Source organism: Apium graveolens, chromosome 8 (genome assembly GCF_009905375.1).
Source record: "Apium graveolens cultivar Ventura chromosome 8, ASM990537v1, whole genome shotgun sequence".
Taxonomy (NCBI): domain Eukaryota; kingdom Viridiplantae; phylum Streptophyta; class Magnoliopsida; order Apiales; family Apiaceae; genus Apium; species Apium graveolens.
Window position 1 is genome coordinate 250,184,865 of NC_133654.1, and position 25,150 is coordinate 250,210,014.

The following is a 25,150-nucleotide window of genomic DNA, read 5'->3' on the forward strand; positions in this document are numbered from 1 at the left end:
ATTCTGAAGGACGAATTGACAGTGGTGATAGTGAAAGTGGTTCAGATGCAAGTAATGATAGTGGAAACTGAAAGTAGCACGGTCATACCATATTTGGAACCAATCCACAAGCTTCAGATTCTATAGATCATGCTAACAACAACTCAGGGGGAGCAACAGAAGAAGATCAAAGATCCGCTAGTCAGACTCAACATAATTCTGAAAATGCTGAGTCATCCCGAGCTAGTCTACCAAGATGCAAGAATGGAGTAAAAACCATCCTTGGCATATGATACTCAGTAATTTTGATAGTGGAGTAAAGGCTAGAAGATCAGAAGAAGAAGAATAAGGATCTACTAGTCAGACTCAACTTAATACTGGAAATGCTGAGTCATCAAGAACAAGTCTACCAAGACGTAAAGAATGGAGTAAATACCATCTTTGGCATTTGGTACTTAGTGTTTCTAATACTTGAGTAAGGACTAGAAGAGCTACTGCAAACAATTGAATAAATTTTGGTTTTCTGTCACAATGGAACCAAAGGAACCGGTAAAGCTCTTGGAGATCCAGATTGAGTGATTGCCATGCAAGATGAACTCAATCAGTTTGAAGACTAAATTTGTGGAGGCTTGTTCCCAGATTCAAGGATAGTTTACAATCTTTAAAGTGAAGATCTTTCCAAGAGTGAAAAGAAACCTGAAGCTGCTTCTGAATATTATAGGGGTTGATCCAGATCCAGATTCTGGTACAAGTTCAAGATTTATTCCCCTCAAAACAACAAATCTCATATTTGATTCAGCAACAACTCAGGGGAGCAAAACAAGCAATATTCCACAATTTCAAGTTACTGACATGGGAAAGTAAGTTTACTTATCTATTTCATTATATATATATATATATATATCCATGTTTGTAAACTTGTTTTGAAGCTAACTGATTACCATGTGTTACATGTAATATGCTAGTGGTAAGTAAGTTAGAATTTTTGATGCAATATATGAGTTGTTTGAATTTTTACATGTTGTATGTTTACTATGATGCAAATACTCATGATATTGACATTTATTTTAGCACACTCACAAATCTCAGTATTGTTTGCACTTTAATTTAAGACCCTGTAATCTCATTAGTGATCTTATCATATCTCTGATTTATAGGTTTAGATCCTGCTTAAGATTCTATACAACTAGCTTAAATACTCTGTCACTACAAGAAAAAGACCAATAGACATCACCTCATAGACATCGCTTTCATTAAGGACCGATGTTAAAAATGTTTTTAACATTTGTTTATTCTAAAATGATGTTAAAGACCGTTTTTTACCTCAATTATAAAAAAAACTGATGTCTAAACTAACTTTTAAAAAACCAAAAAGTGGTCTCCTTCCCTCTTCGATTAAAACGTTTCCCCCTAACATTTTATCTCTGTATCCCTAAATATTCCCCCAGCACTGAACTCTCTCGTATCTCTTTCTCTCTCCCGACTTTATCTCTTTCTCACTCTCTTCCTCTCTTTCTTCATTCCTCGATTTTCTCTTTTTTTTTCTCGTTGTCACTCTCGTTTGTCGCCCCCAAATCAAAATCGTAACTTACTAAACCTCTAATTCGAACCCTAGACTTGAAATTCCCAATTCAAACCCTAGATTTCAATTTATCAAAACCTTGGTTTCGACAAAAATGGTCGATTAGCTGTAAAGGCGGTTGAAGACTGGTCGATTTGTGTAAATTAGGTTGAACCCTAGCTAGAACCTGCACTCCGTTAGTAAGTTTTATTCTAATTTCTCCGTTACATCTTTTTTTCTACATATTTCTTTTGACAGATCTGGAGAATTGAGAGAGTGTATTTTGCAGGAGTACTTCTCAGTTGCCTCCTCATGTTTCACCTTGTCCTTGTCGCCTTATATTTCTCCGACATGCTCATAGTCTTTATCCCAATGCTTCTCTTCGAGGTATCTAAATTCTAATATATTTTCTTCTGTTATGTATTTCTTTTGATTTTACAGAGCTCGGGTTTGATTAGTATGATTTTGACTTTCAGGGGTTTAGTAATATGAATTTGCATGTCGGAGCTCCTGTTCTCTTGAGATCAAGGCTATAAATTCTCTTGAATCATGAAGTGGAGGTGTGCTTTTTCTAATGGTATGTTTACTATTTCCTCGTGATCACTGCATTGCGGATTGTGCTTCAAATTATATGTGTTAAAACTGAGTTTGATTGAGTATTGCATTAGTTCATTACTGGATTTTATTTATTTAGTTTTATAATGAATTTATTGTCAAGATTTTACGATGAAACTTTATTAAATTTCCACCTATAAAAGTGCGTGTTAAGTTTATTGTTGTTTTTTTCTGATAGATAATTTTCCATTCGCGGTGATCACATTTTTGTAAAGAAAGCAGTGAAAACAAAGTCTTGTAACTTGCAAGTGAGGGAAGTTGTTATAAGTTTTTATACGTTAAGCATATATGTCCAGAACTGTAGTAGAAGATGGAGAAGATTAAATTCCCTCAACTTCCTTTATCAGCTTCTCGTAGTTCAGAAGTTTTTGGGTTTTCACACTTTCTTAAACATGTTGTGTTCTTGTTGTCGTTTCTGGTTCTGCTAAATCCCTGAAATTTAGAGGCCGAAAGAAGTTCATGTAGACTCTGCTCCTTGCTCCTCAAGAAGAGGGTTACTTCATTCTAAATGATATCTTTCACTTTCTCAGCGTAGAGGCCATTCACCAGCATCCAACATCTGTTTCTGGAGAGCATAGTTGCTTACCAACATCAAACTCCCATTTTATCGGAGGCCAGAACTGAAAATCAACATCAAGGATCATTGTTACAGGTGGAAAGAGTTGATTGCCAGCATCCACAGCCTGCTTTTTTGGAAAATATAGTTGGTACTCAACCAACCGCCTCTAGTCCCCCTTTAGATTATCCAGGTATGCAGTCATTAATGGAATGTGAAAGTCTATCACTTTTCAATTAACTTTAGTCCATATTGAAACTACGAAACTTGTCTTCAGTAGTTATTTGCGTTTAGGAGGCTGTCTTTCTACTGACAAGTAACAAATACACATAAAACTGAAATGTAAATTACCAATTTATCAAATTTATTCCAATCTACCTGTCAGTACTCAGTAGTATAAATTAAAGAAGAATTTTGGTCTGAATACTTTATTGAATTGTGATAGTCTTTTTTTAATTACAAGACATGTATTTGAGTGTGTGCATTAGCTATGTAGGTTTCCTATGGTAGTTGAAGTGAATCTGAATCTTGGAGATCAGCAGAAGGAGCCTGCAGCTGCAGCAGTATGCATGAAAAAAATATTATAGAGGACTTAACATCTCTAAGGTATGAGGCGGCAGATCATGAGCAAGAACCTCCATCTGTTGTTGGAGAGCCGCAGTAATTTACTCATGCTTCAATAGTATGTGCCTCTTTCTATCACTGCTAGTTTCTACCAATTCTCGTTCATTTCATGCATGTGATGGATCATTCCTTGAGTAATTGATGCATCAGAATCATAATCTTTTGTGTATACCATATTGTTCTACATGCTTAAATTTGGTCTATTTTTATTGTCGGACTAATCCATGGTTTTCCTATCACTTGGGGTGTGTGAACATCTTAACTTGAAGTTGCAAGCTCCAAAGGGTAAAACTGTAACATTGGTTGCTGGTCAGACATTTTCTGAGAAAACATCCATACTCGTTTCAGAGTGGTGTTTATCACCGCAACCAAGTATTCAGCTGCCAAACTCTTCATCATCATCACGTGACTCTAGTGTGGAAGTTGTATCAGAAGGTCTGTCTCAGAAAGTTGAGATGCTACTCGTTCCTTTATTTCCCTTTCATTTGCAATTTCACATAACCTTTAGTATTAATAATAATCGATAAATGGTCATTTGTTTATATGTACATGATAAATTACTTTTTCTTTTTCCCCAGGAAAATCAAGATCTGTCTATGTCAAAAACCTGCCACTTACTGTGTCCACGCTTGATATTTTGCAAAAGTTTGAAAGCTTTGGGAGAATAAAACCTGACGGAGTGCTGATAACAAATAGAACGGTCAATATGACTAATCTTACCTCTCATATTCATACATTTACAAATTTACATTTACATTAAGTGCAATACTTCTTGCGGGATATTTGTATTTGCTTTGCCTTTGTTGAGTTTGAAGATGTCCAAAGTGTTCACAATGCCATCATGCTATGAGATCCCTCCTTTGATACACTAAATTGACTTTGTTTTTTTCTATTAATTCAGTTAGATCTATATTATTTCTTATAGAAAGTAAGATCTACTTTTTAACCCTCAGTTATGCTACATTTTAGCGAGAATATTTAACAAAGATCATCCTCTTGTTTGTTGAATATCTGCTCATTAGGCTTCTCCAATACAGTTGTCTGAAAGGGAAATTTACATCGAGGAGAGGAAACCAAGTAGCAAGAGTAGCAGCAACATGTCGCGTGGAGGAAGTATGTGCCTCAAACTGGTTTGCATAGTAGAACATGAGGAAGTTCTTGATATAACTTTTGCATGCCTTCCTCTTACTACATAAGCCTTCACCTAATTTTAATGCTTGTGATAATTCAATTATTCAAGATTACGAGGGATCTCATTATTGTACTATTAATATTTAATTAATGCTTTTAATGTAGTTTTATAATTCTTATGTTTTACTAATTTAATTTATGCAGCCAATCTTTGTGTTTCCTATATTTGAGCTGGGTCCAGATGCACTATTTGAACCTATTACGACAGAAGACTTCTTTGAATCTCTAGAGTAAAAAACCCGGAATTAAAGCTCTCTTACTTGACCATGTAGAAACTGCCTTTATTTAAGAATTATTTAGGTGCTATTGAACGATAATGGTTATGCTAACAGATGCAAATCAACAGTTTGGAAGTTCTGGTAAAAGAAAGTAACAAAAGATCTTTTAGATTAACGTATTTAGTCTTGATAATGTATGATGCAACTATTTGGATATAAAGGATATTATGGTTGGGTGTACGTGTTTGACAACTATTTGCAGTTTTATGAACTGATCGCATGTACTTGTGAAAGTCTTATGTTGATGAATATTTGATGAATATTTGCAGGATGATTAGGGAGTTGATGAACATTTACAGGAGGATTAGGGACTAGTGAAAAGCAGAATGGTGTCAATATAGGAAACTCTCCTCCTCATCATAGCTTTTTATCTCCCACTTAGACTTGATAATGTTCTATATTTGAGAATTATATTTTTGATTTCGATAATGTTGTATGTTGGGTTGTTTTGTATTAGTTTGATAATGATAAATCAAAGTTTTTATCATTTATATGTGATTGATTTTGCTCATTTTTTTGGTATTTTTATTGTATATATATATAATGGGTAAATATGTAACCACATATATCAGTTAATGACTGATGTCTTAATATGTCAAATACATCATTTCTATGTAAAGAAGCGTTGTTGTATAAGTACAATTAACAATTGAAAGGCATATGTCATAGCCTATTTGTTTATTCGAGGATTTAACTCAACTCAAATAAGAATGTAACAAGTAAATAGTTAATCTACCCTCAAAGAGATCTCACAAAGTAACATCTGTCAAAGGATTCAGAAACAATGTTCATCTACATACTTGAGGAATTACTTCACTGGAAGAAGTTCAAGAAATTGATCAACCTCAGTGATATAAATCAAGATTGTGGATTGAATCAAGTGACAGAGATCTTGTTAGGGTATCAGTTAATTACAGGGATTTAATCTGAATGAAATTAAGTTATCAAAGTCAAGACATGAAGAAACATCACGAAAGTTAGTCACTCATGAACCAGACAGTACATCGAGTGTCAACATTGAAGTGATGGAATTGATTCATTATTGACAGTGATTTTCAGAAGATTTTCAGTAGAATGGTTGCTGTTGAAGAATAGTATTAATTCTCTATTAATTAATTAAGTCATATAGTTTAATTAAGAAAATAAATTATATCTGCAAAGATTAATTTATTTTTTAATTGAATTAATTGATTAATTAATTTTGAATTAATATTAGGAATTCTCAGAATTGATTTTGAATTTATATTCAATATTAATTCAGCATGACAATTCAATTGAACTGGTATGAAAATCAGATTGTCATACCGAAAGTCATACCAGCTCAAATAGATTTTCATACCGAAAGTTCTACTAGTTCAACAGATTGTCATGCTAGTTCAATCAATTGTCTTGCCGAGAGTCTTGCCAGTTCATTCAATAGTCTTGCCGAAAGTCATGCCAAATATCAGATTGTCTTGCCAGTTCAATGAAATTCTGTTGATTGGTTTATTAAATATGAGAAGCAGACATTCAAGCAACACACACAGAATATAACAGAAGTCAACCATTTTCAAGAACAAAAGAAAAGCAGAGCTGCAAATATTTCATCCTTCATCTGCAAATTCAAGTTCAACAATTTCTAGTAATTAAAGTTAAATCCAAACCACTAGAAATCATTCTCTTGTTCTTATGTAACTATCTAGCGGATCAAAATCCCTAGAACTTAATCTCAAATTACGTTTAGCATTTGATTCTTTTTATTGCAAAAATAGAAAAAGTTCATGTCAAATTTATTCTAGATTTGTGATAATTAATTTGAGAATAATCCCTTGTAATCGATACCGTTGTTGTAACACCTTTCAAGTTTAATAAATTTTTATTTAACTTGAATTTTGTTTCAATTTTTATTTTGCACTAAATTCGATTAAACGGTATAGTTTGTATTCAACCCCCCCCCCCCTTCTACAAACACATTGGGACCTAACAATTGGTATCAGAGCCTTCTGATTAACGAACAAATCAAGATCCTAGACTTTTGTGATTTTTCAACTCCTTAAATTTTTATTTATTCAAAAATTCATAATGACTTCACAAAAAGTTGGAACCGTTAAAATTCCACTATTTGATAAAGAAAATTATATTATGTGGAAGAAGAAGATGCTCTTGTTTTTACAAGTTGCAAATCCCAAATATCTGAACTTGTTAAAGAAGGGTCCAAAAATTCCGATGGTTATTGAACCAGAGGTGATAGAAGATGATGTTGTAATTACCAAAGCTAGAACCTATGCAAAAGAACCTGAGGATTTTACTCCTGCTGAAATGGAAGAAGCATCCTTGGATGCCAGCCTTCAATTAATTTTAGTTAATTCCCTTGATCCCTTGATGAACAGACATGTGATGAACTGTAAAAATTCCAAACACATCTGGGAAACTATTGAGGTGATTAATGAAGGCACAGAGGAAGTTAGGGAGAACAGGTTAGAGATCCTAACCTCTGAGTATGAACATTTTAAATCCAATCCAGGAGAAGGAATTACTGAAGTGTTTGAGAGGTACAATGCATTGATCAACAACCTGAACATAAATGGTAAATATTACTCATTCAGGGAGATCAACAAAAAGTTCCTTTTAACACTGCCAACTCATCTTGAACATAAAATCACTGCCATAAGAGAAGTGAGAGATCTGAGTGAGATTTCTTTGGAGAGGCTCTATGGTGTGCTAAAAACCTATGAGTTGGAGCAGATTCAGCAGAAGGAAGTCTACGGGAAAGATAGAGTGGTCAGCACATTTACTGCTCTAGTAGCTGAAGGTCAACAACAACAACAACAATCTCAACAGTCAGAGAGAATGGTACAGTCTTCCAAGGTTGAGGAAAATGTGTTAGTAGCAGAATATGATCCTCCTACTACAAATCAATCCGGTGATGATTTTTATTCCTTGGAAGAGCTGGAGCAATTGGAAGATGAGTCAATGGCTCAGATTGTCAAGAGATTCTCCAATGTCAGATTCAAGAGAAATCCCAAGTTTAAATACAAGTCCAACTACAACAGATTCCAGAAAGATGGATCTTCATCCTCTAACATGAGCAGTGGTGGATACAAAACAGGGATGGTTGATCGGAGCACCATTTGATGCTTTAACTGCAATGAGTTGGGACACTTTGCCACAGAATACAGGAATCCAAAGCAAGTAAGGAAGAACTCTTATGATTCTAATCAGAAGAGTAACTCTGAAAGGGCTTATCTGGCAAAGGGAAGAAGCTGGGATGATACTGATAGTGAAGATGAAGAAGATGGGAATCTTGCACTTATGGCTATTGATGGAAATACTTCATCGTCAAGAAAAGAGGTAAAATTTACTGATGCTGAATTAGTTTATCATCTAGGAGGTTCCTTAGATTGTGCTCGTCGTGATAATGAACTGTTAAGTCGGCATATGAAAGACCTTGAGAAAGAGGTCAATGAATTAAGACTTGTGCACATTAATCAAGACAAATTAAAAAAACAAGTATCTTTTATAGAGAATAGAGTTAACTGTTATAGACAACTCGAAACTATTCTCAAAGACAAGATCACCGGTCTTGAGACTAAGGTTAAAGCTTACTTTAATTCTTGTTCGAAGGCTAAAGAGTTCTACAGTAAGCAAGCTGTTAATCAAACATCTGTAATAGGTTTTGATTACAATGCTGCTATTGGAGAATTAGGCATAAACTCCCCTCCTCATGTCTGTGCTAAAGGTAGGGAAGTACCACATGTGCTTAAGGGTGTTGATAAACCCCTCTATAAAGGATCAATTATTGAACCATTTGATGAGACCTCCTTTATTATTCAAGAAGAAATATGTGCTGAAGATCATGCTAATGAGAAGGTTGTTTCCAATCCAAGTGTGTCAAAAGTTCCAGTCAAAGTTGTGAAAGCAACGGAGACTAACTCAGACACACATGAGTTGGATAACAAAAATGCCATGTCTACCATGTATAATTTGCCTGTTGTTAATCCCTCTCATAAAGTATGTGGTGTTCCTAATTGTATGTCTTGTGCTTTCAATTTGATGTATGCTTATTTTAATGGTAAGCATGTTTTTAGTGATAAGACTACTCCTCGTCAGCATGTGAATAATAGGAAGCATGATAGGTCAAAGACTACTAGTCCTCCTAAGGCTAGAAAGGAGACATTTGTGCCTAAGCCTAAACAGAAATTTGTTAAGGCTGTTTACAAGGTCAAATGTCCAGTCATTGAGAAAGTTGAGAACATTAAAGTTAAGAATGTTGTTTTGCCTAACAAAGGTCAATCCTACAAGTATGCTGGGCCCAATCAAGTTTGGGTTCCGAAGAAGGTATAATCCATTTGTAGTGCAGGGCAGTAAACAGGTGGAACCGGTAGTGTGGATTCTTGACAGCGGATCGTCAAGACATATGACCGGAGATAGAGCCCTGCTATCAAATGTGATTGAGAAAGCTGGCCCAATGGTTACCTTTGGAGATAACAACAAAGGTTTAACTGAGGGATATGGCTGTTTGCAAGCTGGTAATGTTATCATTGAACTCAAACTTCTTTCAACATTAGTGATTTCTTATTTCATTTAAAATCTTTTGAAATCACTATTGTACATCATTTCTCTCAAAAGATTAAATGTATAATTTTCATTCATTATCTATCTTAAGTATATTTTATCTCTATATTGCCATATGTTCTGTGATACAGGTTAAGTCTCAAATGGCTTTCTTTCATTGACAGTCATGAGGTTGAAAACCCACAACTTCTATCCTAGATTGTAAAGACAAACACAGAAACAGAACCAACCAACACTCTCTTACCACTAAAATTAAGTATGAATGAGCGTGAGGGAGATAGTGCCTTAGTGCACCACATAAGGAAGGCTCTGAAGTCAACCCAGCAGCTCTGTCTCCTACAAAGATGAGTAGTATTTAAACCTAGACAACTGCTAGCTCCCATACATCTTTTCAAAGAGATGTAATGGCTGAAAAGGCACAAAAACAGTTACTAGATTCATCCTCTCAACAGGGTGCGTCTATTGAAATTTGTCTGTCGGCCAGGGTATCCGATGTAGTGTCACCACCTCAAATATAAACAATTCTTGATGCACAAGGAAAGGTTACACACACAAAGGATGAGTTGACGGAAACAAGAGTTTCAACCATTTTAAGGTCAGATTCGATTGTTCAAGGTTCTTTAATGGACCAATTGCCTTTACAGGTGTTAGGAGAGGATACTGATCTAAAAGCCATATGTCAGTGGTCAGTGTCTACCTCCCCAGACTTAAATCCCCTGGATGCATCTGCGGATAGTGGATCTGACATAGGTGCAGATCGGCAACTTGTTGACAATGATTCAGATATTACCTGATGAGTCACAGGGAAATGTCTTCACAGACATTAGAAGGGAACTTTGATCTTTATGCTAAATTCGTTGGATCATTGTTTACCTTCCCAGAATTCAAATCGGGAACCCTAAAAGGGAAACTAGCAACTTGTAGATTATGACTCAGATTCATCTGACGAGTTTAACAAGGATGGGGATTTGCGAACTCCCATTGCACCACCTGTGACCTCCTTAAGGATGGCTAAGGGGATTTTCCTTGCAGGTACAGCTGAATGTTGGAGCTATGAGAGGAGTGATACACTTGTGAGAATGAGTGTAAACACGAGTGGAGAGAAGAGTGAAACACATGTGAGGTACACTAAACAGAATCACACACTCACAGTGAGGAAGAAAGATGAAACTACTTGTTATTTCATTTCCAACCAAGTGATATATGAGAACTCCTTCAGACAACGACATAAATTCCTTCTCTAAGGGGGAGATAAAAGCTTAAGTAATAGTTTGGAGGATTCCTCAACTAAGGGGGAGAAATAGCAGGGAGGAAGAAAAAGATCCTACATATGTACACTACACCACACCATTGTTGTTTGTAACTACGGATCCTATTGTACGGGAGAGGTGGTAAACACAAGGTGATTTCCTAGTAAGGGAAGAAGTTGTTTTCCAAAAGGGGAGTACCATTGGTTTTTATCTCCGGATCCTATTGTACGGGAGATGTGGTAAACGAAGGTGATCTTCTTTAAGAAGTTGATTCTCATAGGGGGAGAAGCAAGAGAGATATGCGCTTCTCAACAGGAAATGTGGTTGTACAAAAGAAGATGAAACTACTTGAAGATATGTTCAGTCTAGAGGAACATCTATTTGGAATCTGGAAAAGGTTAAATATAATCCAGAACTTTTCTGTTATTTACTTTGCATTTCTGTTTACATCTTTTTCTTATTTGTTAGTTGAGTTATCCTCTAGGTATTTGTTGTTATTGTCTAACAAACAAATAGGGGGAGATTGAAAGGCATATGTCATAGCCTATTTGTTTATTCGAGGATTTAACTCAACTCAAATAAGAATGTAACAAGTAAATAGTGGATCTATCATTAAAGAGATCTCACAAAGTAACATCTGTCAAAGAATTCAGAAACAATGTTCATCTACAGACTTGAGGAATTACTTCACTGGAAGAAGTTCAAGAAATTGATCAAGCCTCAGTGATATAAATCAAGATTGTGGATTTAATCAAGTGACAGAGATCTTGTTAGGGTATCAGTTAATTACAGGGATTTAATATTAAGGAAATCAAGTTATCAAAGTCAAGACATGAAGAAACGTCATGAAAGTTAGTCACTAATGAACCAGAGAGTACATCGAGTGTCAACATTGAAGTGGTGGAATTGATTCATTATTGACGGTGATTTTCAGAAGATTTTCAGTAGAATGGTTGTTGTTGAAGAGTAGTATTAATTCTCTATTAATTAATTAAGTCATATAGTTTAATTAAGAAAATAAATTATATCTGCAAAGATTAATTTATTTATTTATTGAATTAATTGATTAATTAATTCTGAATTAATATTAGGAATTTTCAGAATTGATTTTGAATTTATGTTCAATATTAATTCAGCATGACAATTCAATTGAACTGGTATGACAATCAGATTGTCATACCGAAAGTCATACCAGCTCAAATAGATTGTCATGCCGAAAGTTCTACTAGTTCAACAGATTGTCATGCTAGTTCAATCAATTGTCTTGCCGATAGTCTTGCCAATTCATTCAATAGTCTTGCCGAAAGTCATGCCAACTATCAGATTGTCTTGCCAGTTCAATAAAGTTCTGTTGATTGGTTTATTAAATATGAGAAGCAGACATTCAAGCAACACACACAGAATACAACAGAAGTCAACCATTTTCAAGAACAAAAGAAAAGCAGAGCTGCAAATATTTCATCCTTCATCTGCAAATTCAAGATCAACAATTTCTAGTAATTAAAGTTAAATCCAAACCACTAGAAATCATTCTCTTGTTCTTGTGTAACTATCTAGCGGATCAAAATCCCTAGAACTTAATCTCAAATTACGTTTAGCATTTAATTCTTTTTATTGCAAAAATAGAAAAAGTTCATGTCGAATTTATTCTAGATTTGTGATAATTAATTTGAGGTTAATCCCTTGTAATCGATATCATTGTTGTAACACCTTTCAAGTTTAATAATATTTTTATTTAACTTGAATTTTGTTTCAATTTTTATTCCACACTAAATTCGATTAAACGGTATAGTTTGTATTCAACCCCCCTTCTACAAACTCATTGGGACCTAAATGTTTCTTTTTTTACACATCAGTTAGTGACCGATATCGTATTATATCTAATACATCGGTTATTATTTAGAAACAATATATTATACTGTCTTTCACATCGGTCCACAATCGATGTAAAAAACAGGGACCTTTTACTACACCCACGTAGACATCGGTTTTTTGCATTTTTCACATCAGTGCATAACCGTTGTCTATTGATGTTTTTCTTGTAGTGTGTTTACAGTCTGTGTAATTGTATCATGTTTTATGAGTAATTCTGTATGATTTTTGAGCTTCAGACCCTAGGCAACTCTGACAACAGATTCCTTGGTCACTCTGATTCTCTATTTATGCTAGAATAATTCTGTCTGTCTTGTGCTAGAATAAATATGCAGCATGACTAGTGATAGTTGTAATATGACTATGTCAGGAGTAGATTTTAATTGGTTAAGTCTTGTGTTGACTAATTATTTGGTGCATACTTGTTGGATATACTCTTGGTATAATTAATTGATTTTATGACTTATGTGTTGATCCTATATGTAACTCTGATGATCTTGTTTCGCTTACACTCTGTTCTGGATATTAGATCCTGATATATTTCTTATACTCTAATTACCTTATGCAAGTGTTATAAGATTGGCACAATGTTCACTCTCTTTCCTCTATAGTGTTAATCTGTATTGGACTAACTTGAACTATTTTGAGTTAATGAGATTTGATTGTGTAGAATTATGAAACAAATCAGAAAGCATGATCATCTGAGACATCCTTTTTGAATCCATATTGTGGTTAGTAAAGGTAAAAGATTTCTGGTTCTGAAATCACTCTGTTCTTGATCATTAAATTCTATGATATTGTACTTTGGATGTTTGGAATCTTCAACACCTTTAGTGATTTTAGGAACTGGCTAAGAGCCTATCAAACCTCATAGTTTCTAACCCAAGTCATTAGAACCAAACATTTCTCAAACAGTATTCCATTACCTTCCTCTCATATATTCCCCATATTTTGTTCTGATTCACTTAAATTTCTTGAGATATCAACTTAGTGATCAGACAAAATTTCCATTTGGTATTGGAGTTGTGTTGAAAATGAGGGAGATAGTGCCAAGAAGCACCACATAAGGAAGGAAGGGTTAACCCTACAACTCTATCTCTCACAAAGAAGTGTAGTATTTATAACCTAGACATCTGTAAGCCCATCTGTATTCTCTTAAAAGGATATAGAGCTGAAAAGGCATATAAACAGTTACTAGGTACATTTTCCCAACAGAATGTTATCTATTGAAAATTTTCCTGTCAGCCAGGGCATCTGTATGAGAGTAACTACCCCTTGATTAAAATATTTCCAATGCACATGTGAGATTCACACACACAAGGAAGGTATTGACGCAACAATCATTGTCAAACCATATCAAGGTCAATGGCAATGGTTGAAATCCTGGTTCATGTTTCTGCTCTTTATCTATGATCTTAAATGAGAACATATGATCCTGGAAGTTGCTCAATCTTAATTCTCAGATCCTAGTCTCTGATATGTGAAATAATCTTGGACTCTGATCTTTTGGGTTAAGATCTTGGAGACTCTGATAAGTCCTCACAGACTTTAGAAGAAATCTTTGATCCTTAATGACATATCATTGATCATTGGTTATCTTCCCAGAATTTAACTCTGGAATTCAACTCTGGTAAGGGCAAAAACACACATGGATAAAAAAATACATGTGTTTGAGATTTTTATAAGAAAAATTATTATAACATGCAGCTACAATGTATGAAGGAGAAAGTCTACTTTGGACTTGGGTAATCCCTTTGAGTATGTTCAGGAATTATTAGTAATTTGCTTATCAATCAAGCTTATGTTTCAAAATAAATTGAGACATACAACTCCACGGAAATTATGTTGGCCTTAAATTCATTTATTTGCTTCTTCCAATCTGCAGCATTCCCAATAGTTTCCCACCTTCAAGTCAATATGCATTTCTAAAACCTTAGCTCCCTATTCATAATTTAATGAAGAATCTAGTGAAATTCAACAATCAAATTTAAACACATAATAATCACACCATTTGCGCGTACCTAAGATACCAAAAAAATTAGTCGGGATCATAAAAATACGAAAGCTTCCTGTTAATTCGATCTATGTAAATTAAACTTTCACCACTAACAATAAAAATCCTAGACATGTAGAATCTTCTAAAACTGATAACCCAAAATGTAACAAATTAAACCCCCTCAATCAGGGTTATTAAACTAATTATACCCCCCAATTAGGGTTCATGAACAAATTCTAGAAAATCCCAAAAAGTATTAAAAAAAACCCCAAAATATTAAAGAACCCCAAAAATTAGGGTTTGTAAACCCCATATCAATTTATAATTTGGTTAACCTTTAATTTGAGCTTTGAAACGAGAGAATGAAGATGGGATCTTTGGAAAATTGCCGAGCAGATGAACCAGAGCTTTGCGACTGAGCTTTGAAGAAAGATGAGTGTCGGTGATGAATGGCGGAGGTGAGCAGGATGAACAAGCAGAGTGTTTTTGTGTTGTGTGGATAGCAGTGTGTTTGTGTCTTAATTGAAAGAGCGGATGGACTTTCTATGTACATTAGCGGGCCTTTTATCTTTTATTTTACTTTGAGCGGAATTTTTTTCCCACTTTTTTTTTTATTTTTTTACCTCTCTCAAGCAACACCAACATATGTGTTGGCCTAGAAAATCTAAGACAACATTTATAGCAACATTGGGTAAAGATGTTGTCATACATCATCATTTTCAATTTATAGTCACTTAAGGCAACATTTTTTACGGCAACACTATTTTTTGATGTTGCCAAAGACCATTTATGTAGTAGTGCAAGGATTCCAAGTGTAGTTGGTTATATTTGGTAGAAGACTTAACAGTGGTTTGTACGAGTATAATACAAAGGCCTGAGAGCATAACTAGTTGTCTGTGAACCAAACCTGTGCACTAGACGTCAGTGATCCGTGAAAGGAAACGGGGTATTATTTTTAGAAATACTGTTAAGTGGTTTTTGTACTCGAGGATACTGAAAAATATTTAAAGGTACGAAAACCCGGAGATTAGAAGGCTTGAAAATACAGAGGAGTACAGCTCGAGAATTTACAGGATTTATTTATTCAATAGCTGATTTTTTATTAAATGAGTAAATGAAAATCAATTCATTTATTTATTTAATTTTACATCAACAATTAATATTGAATAAATAAATTAATGTAATTTTTATTTAAATAAATAAATGTAATTAAAATCATTTATTTATTTTAAATTTAAAAATCAACACAGTCGAGTTTAGTTTGCAAATAGAAAAAGAAAACACAGATATGGCAACTCAGAATTTGGCAGCACATGGTTAATTGAATTGTTTGATTAAACCAAAAGAAAACAGGATGCATGCATGTGAATTGTGATTAAGAAATTGAACAAAAGAATCAGGAAATGGCACCTTCTTGCCAAAAGTCGTGGGTCCCGCATGCATTTGAACAAAGAAATTGAACTATGAATTCTGAGTTAGCAAATTGAAGAAATGGCAGGTATTTTCTCTTGTGGAGTGTCTATTCGGGTTGTACTACAAGAGCAAGGATTCAGCCAGTCAAATGCGTTCATCCGGTTTGATTAAATAAAGAAAAAAAGGAAAGCACAAAATCTCACTCTGAAGAAATACAAATGGCAGGTTTGATTTATGTTTAATCCGTTGCGCAAGAAAGGCACGTGGATGCTACTCTCCTGATTTTTTAGTCCATTCATCTGCATGACTTAGTACTAGTTGGTTACCACGAGTGAATCACAGTTGCTTGCACATGCAATATCTCCCCAACTGCTTGGTTCACTTGTGAGCAAAAGAAACTAAGTCATGTACAAGAGAGAATTGAGAGTCGCAAGTAACTATCCCCTATTACTTAGTCGCAGGTAAGTCAGCTGATAAAACAAATTCAAGTATTCTCCTATTGCACATCAAGGTCGCAACTAAGTTGGATTCACAGAAAAATGCAAAGTGTTATACTGTGTTTGTCTATTCGCAAGTAAGTAAACAAACCCCTGTGTTGTGTGGTCGCAAGAAACAAAAGCACAGGTCACAAGTAAAGAATTGTGAGGCATCAGGAAACGCAAGTAAAAAATGTGCAAGTTGTAAATTCAAAATATATGGTTACTATGCTTCCACGTAGTCCTTCTCTCTCCTACAATCTACATCCTATATATTAAGAATTGAAGCAGATTGTAAAAACACTTCTCACCATTTTTACACAGTGAAGCTCTGCAGAAATATTTCTCGGAGAATTTAACGATTTCAATTATTAAAATTAAGGAGAGAAGTGCTGCCCAATTTGATTCACACCACATCCAAGTCTTACAATTTATTACACTCATGTAGCCTCTTTGTATGTATTGATTATATTTGGATCAAGAAGCTATAGATTTTTAGAGTGATAAAAAGAACCTAAGATTGATAGCCATTGTATTGGTTCTTTTTATATTTGTTGCTCCGAATATTTTTATTTGGAGTTGTAAGCAAACCTTAGGGTAATTATCCTTTTAATAAAAAGAATATTTACCCCGAATCTCTTTGTATGGTTATTTCATTTTAGTTTTGATATCCCGCTGTAATTAATTTTAGAAAACGAAGAACATACATTCACCCCCCTCTATATGTACCTTTTGGACCTAACAGTCTTACATATGATGCAGAATTTGTAGTCAACAAAATTTTCATTTCCGAATTTTCCTGACCCTTTTATATTTATCAAATTGCAGATCAACCGCATAAAATGGGTTGTTAATTACTTAACTTGGCATGGATTATGGCGTAAACAATTATTAAATCCATCACAATTTATGTGATTCGGAAGGAACAAAAAACATAGGTGATGATACAATTAAAAGTTAGCATTTGTTATACAAAGATTGCAAGAGGTTAAGATTCGGAGAATGCATAAGATATATGAATTACTCATATTATTTTTCTCTTCAGATTATTATGGCGCCTGGGGTTTATCGTCGAGATTAATATGGAAAAAGTGTTAATATATTTCATTCACTCTTATTGTACATCAAGTATGGAAAGTGTGTTGAGTTATACGGAAAGAGTTCTTTGTTCTTTATTTTCTTACCTTAATAAGAATAAATTTGCGAAAAATTATATTCATAATATATAAAATTGGTCGGATAATTTATTGCATTAATATGGTTGTATATAACATACAATATCATTGTATTAAGAAGTTCCGTTAGTTTTCGATTCTGTAAAGAACTCAGTGTGTTAAATGGTATCCTATAACTTAAAAAATTCAAATTTTGTTGATTTTAAGTATTTAAAATTGTATTTCTTTTAATTTGCCTCCTTGAGGCATATATATCATATGTTAATCATTAGTTTCATGCAATTTTATGTGTATAAAAAGTGACATGATCGTGGTTTATATTTTGCACGTGTGATGCGTCAAATATATGAACTTTCATTTGCATGTTTGTTAATGACTTGGTATAGAAGCTGTTAGAAAGATTCCGCTTTCTGAATTTTCAAAGATCATGTAACATGTAAGAATAATTATACTTTATTATTCAAGGTTCTCATTGTTAATATATATCTTTGTAATCATGTTCACCAAATCTCAAGTTAATTCATATATCTTTGTAGGGATTGGCTTATCTTCCGACCATGATATGTGCCCCGAGTATATGCATACCTATTTTCTATGATCAAGACATTGCTTGGAAATTTGTGAGCAACGGTAACTCCAATCACTGCTTTAATGTTTATAAAATGGTCATTTGTTTATTTAACAAAAAAAATGGTCATTTGTTTAAAAAACTAGCAACCTGATATATCACAGCCTTAGCTGTTACCTATTTATGCATGTTTAAGTTGTAGACACCGGCATTAGCAATCCTCAAGTCAGTATTTATATGTAACATTATGTAATGTTAGTCAAATATGATATACTAGTATAAAAGTTTGAACCTGGAATGAAGGCTTAAACCTACTAAGGTTATTAATTTACTAAGAATGATATCATAGTAATGGATTTACCTTTACTGTTTGAATAAATGGAATATAAGTGTTAACTCAATGATAATAGGTTCCCCACCTCCATCCGTGTTCTGGGTTTCTTCACAGGCATATTCCCTTCTTTTATTTTGGTCATCCCCATTTACTTTTATTATGGAATTTAAATTTAAGCGCCTGAAAATAAAATTCTCGAAGATTGATACAGGATTTAGTGATATTCTAAAGACTAATTTAATAATTTCATATCATGATGCATCAAATATATGAACTTTCATTTATATATGTTAAAGACTTGATATAGATAAGTATAACAATTTTCTAAACAAAAAAAAGCTCTCTTGCATTTGCAGGCAGGTTTGGATCTTTGAGGGGTGATTTTTGAGATGGATGAGGTATTTGGCCACTACTATAGTGAAGATTTTAGAAAACTCTTTAAAATCATTACAGTGAAGTCATCTCATGTATTGGGATATTCTAAGACATTGAGAAGCTGGTGAAGAAGAAACAAGAACAGGATTTCAAAGTGTAGTGTGAAATAAGAAAAACCTGTAAAAATTTTGTCATATAGTTATGTCCATAGAGATTAGAAATTTTTGTCATCTCAAAGCCAGATGTTTTCAAGAGTCCTAATTTGGATATATCTATCGGCGAGGCTGAGATTGATGATTTGAGATCACAGTTGGAGACGCAGGCAGCAGAGCAATTTAAAGCACCTAATCTCAGTAATTTAATACCAAAGGCTGAACCTTTGGTCATTGTTCAGGATGATAAAGATGATGAGAGCAGCGTCGAGTCAAAGGATATCGAGTTGGTGATGACACAAGCTGGAGTTACAAGACCAAAAACAATTAAAGTTCTTAAAGCCGCTGATTGGGATAATATTTCTGCAGTTATGGAGCTTGCAAATTAGATTGCATCAAGTGTTACATTCAGAGGGTTTCACCTGGAGTTGCTCTGTATTTTTCTATATTTGATTTGACTCTTACCTTTTATGTGTTTTGCACCAGCATGCTTAATATCATACAATCATTATTTATTTTATAATTTATATACTAAAAATATCGCATGTCTGGAGTTATCGAAACTGTGGTGCTTAACAAAACCCAAAAGAATGAATTTAGTGATATTATGCACATCATTTATAGAACCTTCACATGGATTATATATTTGTTTAAAAAACTATTTTTTAAAACTATCATTAAAAAAATAATTACATAAAATAAATAAAATTTAACTCGCACCATGCGAAGCGGGTAAAAAATCCTAGTATATTTGTATTGGCTCTTTCCTTTTATAACTTTGAATCTATATTCAAAGGTGTAAACAACCCTTTGTGATTTAATTTCTTTATATAAGAATTACTCTGTGAAATCCCTTGTATTTGTTTATTTCATTTTTAAAGTTTCATTTTCCCGTGCATTTTAAAGTTAAAACGAAAAACATGATGGGTTCCGAGGCATAAAACGCAGCGGATAAACGTAAATAAAACAAAAAAAAATTCAAAACCCAAAAACAGGATCCATGTATAATTGTGGGCAGATTATGGAGATAACGAATCATACCTTTCAAGAGCCTGACTTTCACGAACTCAACGGAGACCCTAGCTATCACGCTTTGTGTCTACCTCTCGGAGAAACACCTCTATGGTATCCACACGAGCACTTCCAAGAACGTCTCACGAACTTGACTACGGAATAGATGTACTAGTCTCCTTCTTGACGATCCGAATTGCCTCTGCCTCTCTTTGCTGCTAGGGTTTTCTCCAAAAACGTCCTAGCCTCTTTAACCTATTATTATCTGTTTATAATGGCTGATTAAAAGGCCCGTAACAGCAAAGCCCAACCCTAGTAGGTATAGGATTAAATAATAAAAATGAATTTATATTATTTAATTAATAACTAAGTCATATTTAATTATTATTGGCAAAAACATTCCCTTTAATTCGAATTTATATTATCTCAATTAAGTCTTACTTAATTATAATAAAATTTAAATAATCATCAATTAATTCAAATCCATAATTTAAATTAACTATTCCATTAAGTGCTCTATTTGTGCGACCCTCTAGGCTATTATTTAATTGGAAATAATTTTATTATCTAATAAAATTATAAACAATGAGCGGTATCTAGTAATACATCATTGTTACCCAATTAAACAATAATTAAATCGTGATTAGATAAAACCTTTCGTGATTAATGTTTTTCGTTTAATATAATCCATTTAACCATACATATTATAGATTAAACTCGAGGCGTGTATTTAGTCATCCTCTTCAACATTTAATCCGGGTTTACTTGATCTATGAGTAGACTATCAAGACAAATCATTATTTGAGCATGGCCATGCTTTTTATAATCTCACTCAATCAAGAGGCCAATAATATATCTCCTAATTATAGGAGGGTTAAATCCTTTATCTATCATTAATATTTCTCATACGACTCATGATATACCCGATGTCCACTTTTATCATCACCCGATCAAAAGTAACTTTTAATATAGTCAGAGTATATTAATCCTCGTATAGAAATATAATGATTTCAAGTCAAAGGATCGTTACACCATTATCACTGTGAGTCTTTCTTATGCCTTTATTAAACATGAAGAATCTCACTGTGGATCTGTCCAGTACCATGTACTCTCACATGTACCTATGTATTGACTTTAGTATCCCCATACTTATAACCAATGAGATGTGGTTATCTTGTCAAACAACATACTAGTCTATCTATGTATTATTATTGTCCTATATAATAATACTCGACTAGGGACCTTTAAGAATATGATATATTATATAATCTCAAGTTCAAGTCATGTACTTAAACTATACAATGTGTATCATGATTCTAAGGACATTTATTATGCTAACAAAATATCGCAGTAATTAAGGTCATAATAAATACATTTATTGAATGATCAACTGACATAAAGATTTAAAAGAATAATGTATTACCTCTAGGGCACCTACACTAACAAAATATACATTCACCCCCTCTGTATGTACCTTTTGGACCTAACATTGAGATAAAATATGGACAACATATGATAAATCAAGACGTGTAACTGTGAGATATACGAGTCTTCTAACCAAACTTTGATAATGAGCCACATTAATCAAGAAAGGGAAAGTGGTATTACTCAGCAAGTCAAGATTCTGATCCATTGGAACTGTAGCAATGCCGACAGTTTCAAAACTCGTGACCTTAATGATGTCAAGGGTATATTTACGTTGATTCAAATAGATGCCTTTTTCTGATCGAGCAGCTTCAATTTCTAAGAAATACTTCAATGGACCTAGGTCTTTAATCGTAAAATGATGTACTAAATGAGCCTTCATCTCAGCAATTGTGACATTATCGTTTCCCACAACCAAAATGTCATTAACATATACAAGAATGGAAAGAAAACTAACATAAGTGGCAAGTATAAATAGACTATAATCAGAACTGACTTATGTAAATCCAAAAGCAAGTAAGAAAGACCTGAACTTGATAAACCATTTACAAGGAGTTTGTTTCAGACCATACAAGGACTTAATCAGACGATAAACTAAAGGCACTTAAAAAGAACTCTGTAGGAAGACAATATCCAGGAAGAATTAACATTTAAACCTCATTATCTAGTTTACCATATAAGAAAACATTATTAATGTCCATCTGAGTAACAGACCATTTACTAATAGCAACCAATAAGAGTAATTCTCTAACAGTGGACATCTTAGCATCAGGAGCGAATGTGTCAAAGTAATCAAGACCTTCAGTTTGGATAAAACCACGAGCAACCAAACGAGTTTTATAACGCTCCACGGAACCATCTTGATTGAATTTAACCTTCTACAATAATTTACAACTAACTCATTTGCCAGCAGAAAGAGGATCAACTCTCCATGTGTTATTGGCTTCAAGAGCAGCCAATTCACTAGCCCTAACCTTACACCAGATAAAAACAAGCTTGCTTATAAGAAATTGGTTCAGGAATATGAGTTATATTTGCAATGAAATACTGATAAGAAGGGGTGAAAGAAGTCACTGATGGTTGAACAAGACATGTGCTAACAGAAGATTTAGCAATAATATTTGGCAAACCAATAAAATCTTGAAATTTTAATGGTACAGATTTTGTACAAGTACAATGCCTGGTATGTCAAACTGGTAGTTATGTAATAGTATGAGTAGATGGAATAAATTGAGTAGTTAATGCATCATGAGAAGACTGCATAGGTGACTCCACTATAGGTTAAGGAGAAGGAGACCTGTCAAAAGTAGTAAATCTTGCAATATGAGGGGACTCAGTATAAGAACGAAGATCACCATACGATGATATTTCATTAAAAGGATCAAGAAGACCATGAATATATGAATTAAATAAATGTAAAGAAGTATATATGGAATAAATGGACTGAAATAAAAATACAGTCTCACAAAAAAGTACATCTCCGGAGATAAAGACCATTTTAGTGTCCAAATTCATAACCTTATATGCTTTGTGAGAAAAATGATAACTAATAATATGCATTTAGAAGTTGTTCTCAAATTTATCTTTATGAGGTAAAATATTGGTGACATAACATAAGGAACCAAATACTCTTAAATGGTCATACAGATTGGGGAGCAGAAAATAATGTTAGTCCCAAACAATGCAACAAGAATTACAGAAGGGGGGTTGAATGTAATTCTGGCTACTTTTTAGATTTTAAGATTATTCTTACTTAATATATAATAGTATTTGATTTTGCAAGAAGTGCGGAATGAAACTTGAATTGAAATCAAAACATAAAGCGTTAAAACTTTCTGGTGGATTTGAACTTATCCACCAGAGATATATATTGGTATCAGAACTATGTGATGCTTGAATAGCACACAGCTGCTTACAAGAGAACTTACAAACTTATAGAGAAATTCTTAATAGATATAGCTTTATCTATCTCTCTGAAAAATAATTCTTACTTAGTTGATTGTTCTACTTGCTACACTTGGTTTATATATCGCCAAGTTACATGATAGTAAGACAAGACGATAAAAAAAATTATATCTAGTCTAACTTTATGCTGCTACAGTACTCTATCCAGCATCTTTGACTATATTGGTCATTCGTCGGGAGCCTTGTTGATTATCCGTTGGGAGCTTTGGTGATCATCCGTCGGGAGCCTTTGTAGATTATCCGTTGGGAGTCTTTCTGCCACTTGACTCTATTTCACTTGTACAGAATTACAAGACATCTTATATTTACAATTAGCCATCCTATTATGTACATCAATCTAGCAGTCATCATGAATTAAAGAATCCTACAACATCTACTCAACTAAAACATTATGTTTACAGAAATGTGCTATAATACTTATTGTTACATAAGCTACACTCCCGATGGATGTTCAGTTGTCATCTGTCGGGATTATAAAGTTCATCCGTCAGGACTATATTAGAACATCCGTCGAGAGCTACAAATTCACTAAGTTAAATCTACTAAGGTGTTTTGTTTAACTTATCATCAAGTTCACAACATATTCCTAACAATCTCCCCCAATTTATGTCTACTGGAATTGTAGCCATAAATTAAGAAAAACTTGATGATAAGAAAACACCCTAAATATATAGATTGAATTATAGTAGATAAAACTAGTAAGTGCTACAAATTATTGAAATTTGAACAAAATAAGGTGCAAAGAGTTCTCACAATCATTATCAAGGTGTTCCTCTAGTCTGAGCTGATGTTGTCTATTTTCTTAATTGTCTGGATTTCTTCCCAAGCTTCTTGTTATTTTCTTCTATTTGATTTTGAAGTTGTCTGTGGAATTCAAGTTCTTCAGCATCTGATAGATCCAGTTTTTCTTGCATTTCCAATAGAGTCTCGTTGCTGGAGATACTCAATTGGTCATCTAACCTGAAGAATCTTCTAACACCCTTGTCATCCATAAATTCCATCAGCCAATAAGGCCTCAAATGCACTCTATTTGCTGTGAAGGGAATTGATAGAGTCTTTGGAAGTGCATCTTTGGCTTTATTACTCCTTAGATCTTCTATCTTCTTTAGAACTAATTTTCTTGCAGTCACATTAAATCCAAAGTTTTTCTTGAAGGATGAGAAGATCTTTATCAGTATAGAGCAGCTTTCTTGAAGAATCCTGTGAAGAGGCCATGTGATTTCTTTCCCTCCCTTGTACTTGAACACCAGTCTTTCAGGGAGATTTCTGTGAGCATCAATTGCTCTCACTTCTTCTAGTTCATCCATGTAGAGATTAATCTCTAAAAATTCTTTGACATCACAGATGTATAGAAGATCTCCCTTATTGATAGTTGGTTGAGCTTTGGTTAGGGCTTTGGTTCCGAGAGTCATAAGCTTGATATTCTTGGTTGCTCTTATCTTTGTCTTCTTTGCTTTGTTGAAAATTGGTAAATTAAGTTCAGGAATTGGCAAAATTTCCCAATCTATTGGCTCATCCTTAGGAATTATAGGCCCACCATGAAAATTCTTTGTAGGATCCACCTTAAATTCCTCATGTACCACTGAGGGCTTGGATGTTTGAGTTGAAGTTGTAGACTGTTTGGGAATGTAATCTTCCATTTCACCATCACTAAAGTTCAATTTTCTTTTGGAATGGGGCTTATATCTGAACTTTCTTTTCTGTTGAGGTTCATTGAGCATTTTCTGATCTTGAGCTTCAGTTATCACATGTGGTTTCTCAGAAATCTCAGTTACAGTTT

The 25,150-nt window shown here is 33.8% G+C and overlaps 1 protein-coding gene and 1 long non-coding RNA gene across 3 annotated transcripts; both read left to right on the forward strand.

The window, feature by feature from the left end:
* The first annotated feature begins 1,430 nt into the window (after window positions 1-1,430).
* LOC141679058 (uncharacterized) lies at window positions 1,431-5,301 on the forward strand. 2 transcript variants are annotated; one of them, XR_012558013.1, is made up of 9 exons: window positions 1,431-1,740; window positions 1,830-1,927; window positions 2,017-2,117; window positions 2,686-2,904; window positions 3,200-3,393; window positions 3,605-3,770; window positions 3,914-4,035; window positions 4,358-4,448; window positions 5,074-5,301. It is a non-coding gene; the product is annotated as an uncharacterized LOC141679058 (long non-coding RNA). The 2 variants fall into 2 exon arrangements; XR_012558014.1 differs by having other exon boundaries at window positions 3,208-3,393.
* A 13,530-nt stretch (window positions 5,302-18,831) lies between these two features.
* Window positions 18,832-19,358, forward strand: LOC141680615 (nascent polypeptide-associated complex subunit alpha-like protein 1). Its single transcript, XM_074486794.1, has 2 exons — window positions 18,832-18,840; window positions 19,029-19,358. Exons 1-2 carry the CDS (start codon window positions 18,832-18,834, stop codon window positions 19,356-19,358), a joined length of 339 nt encoding a protein of 112 aa, XP_074342895.1.
* The last annotated feature ends 5,792 nt before the right edge of the window (window positions 19,359-25,150 follow it).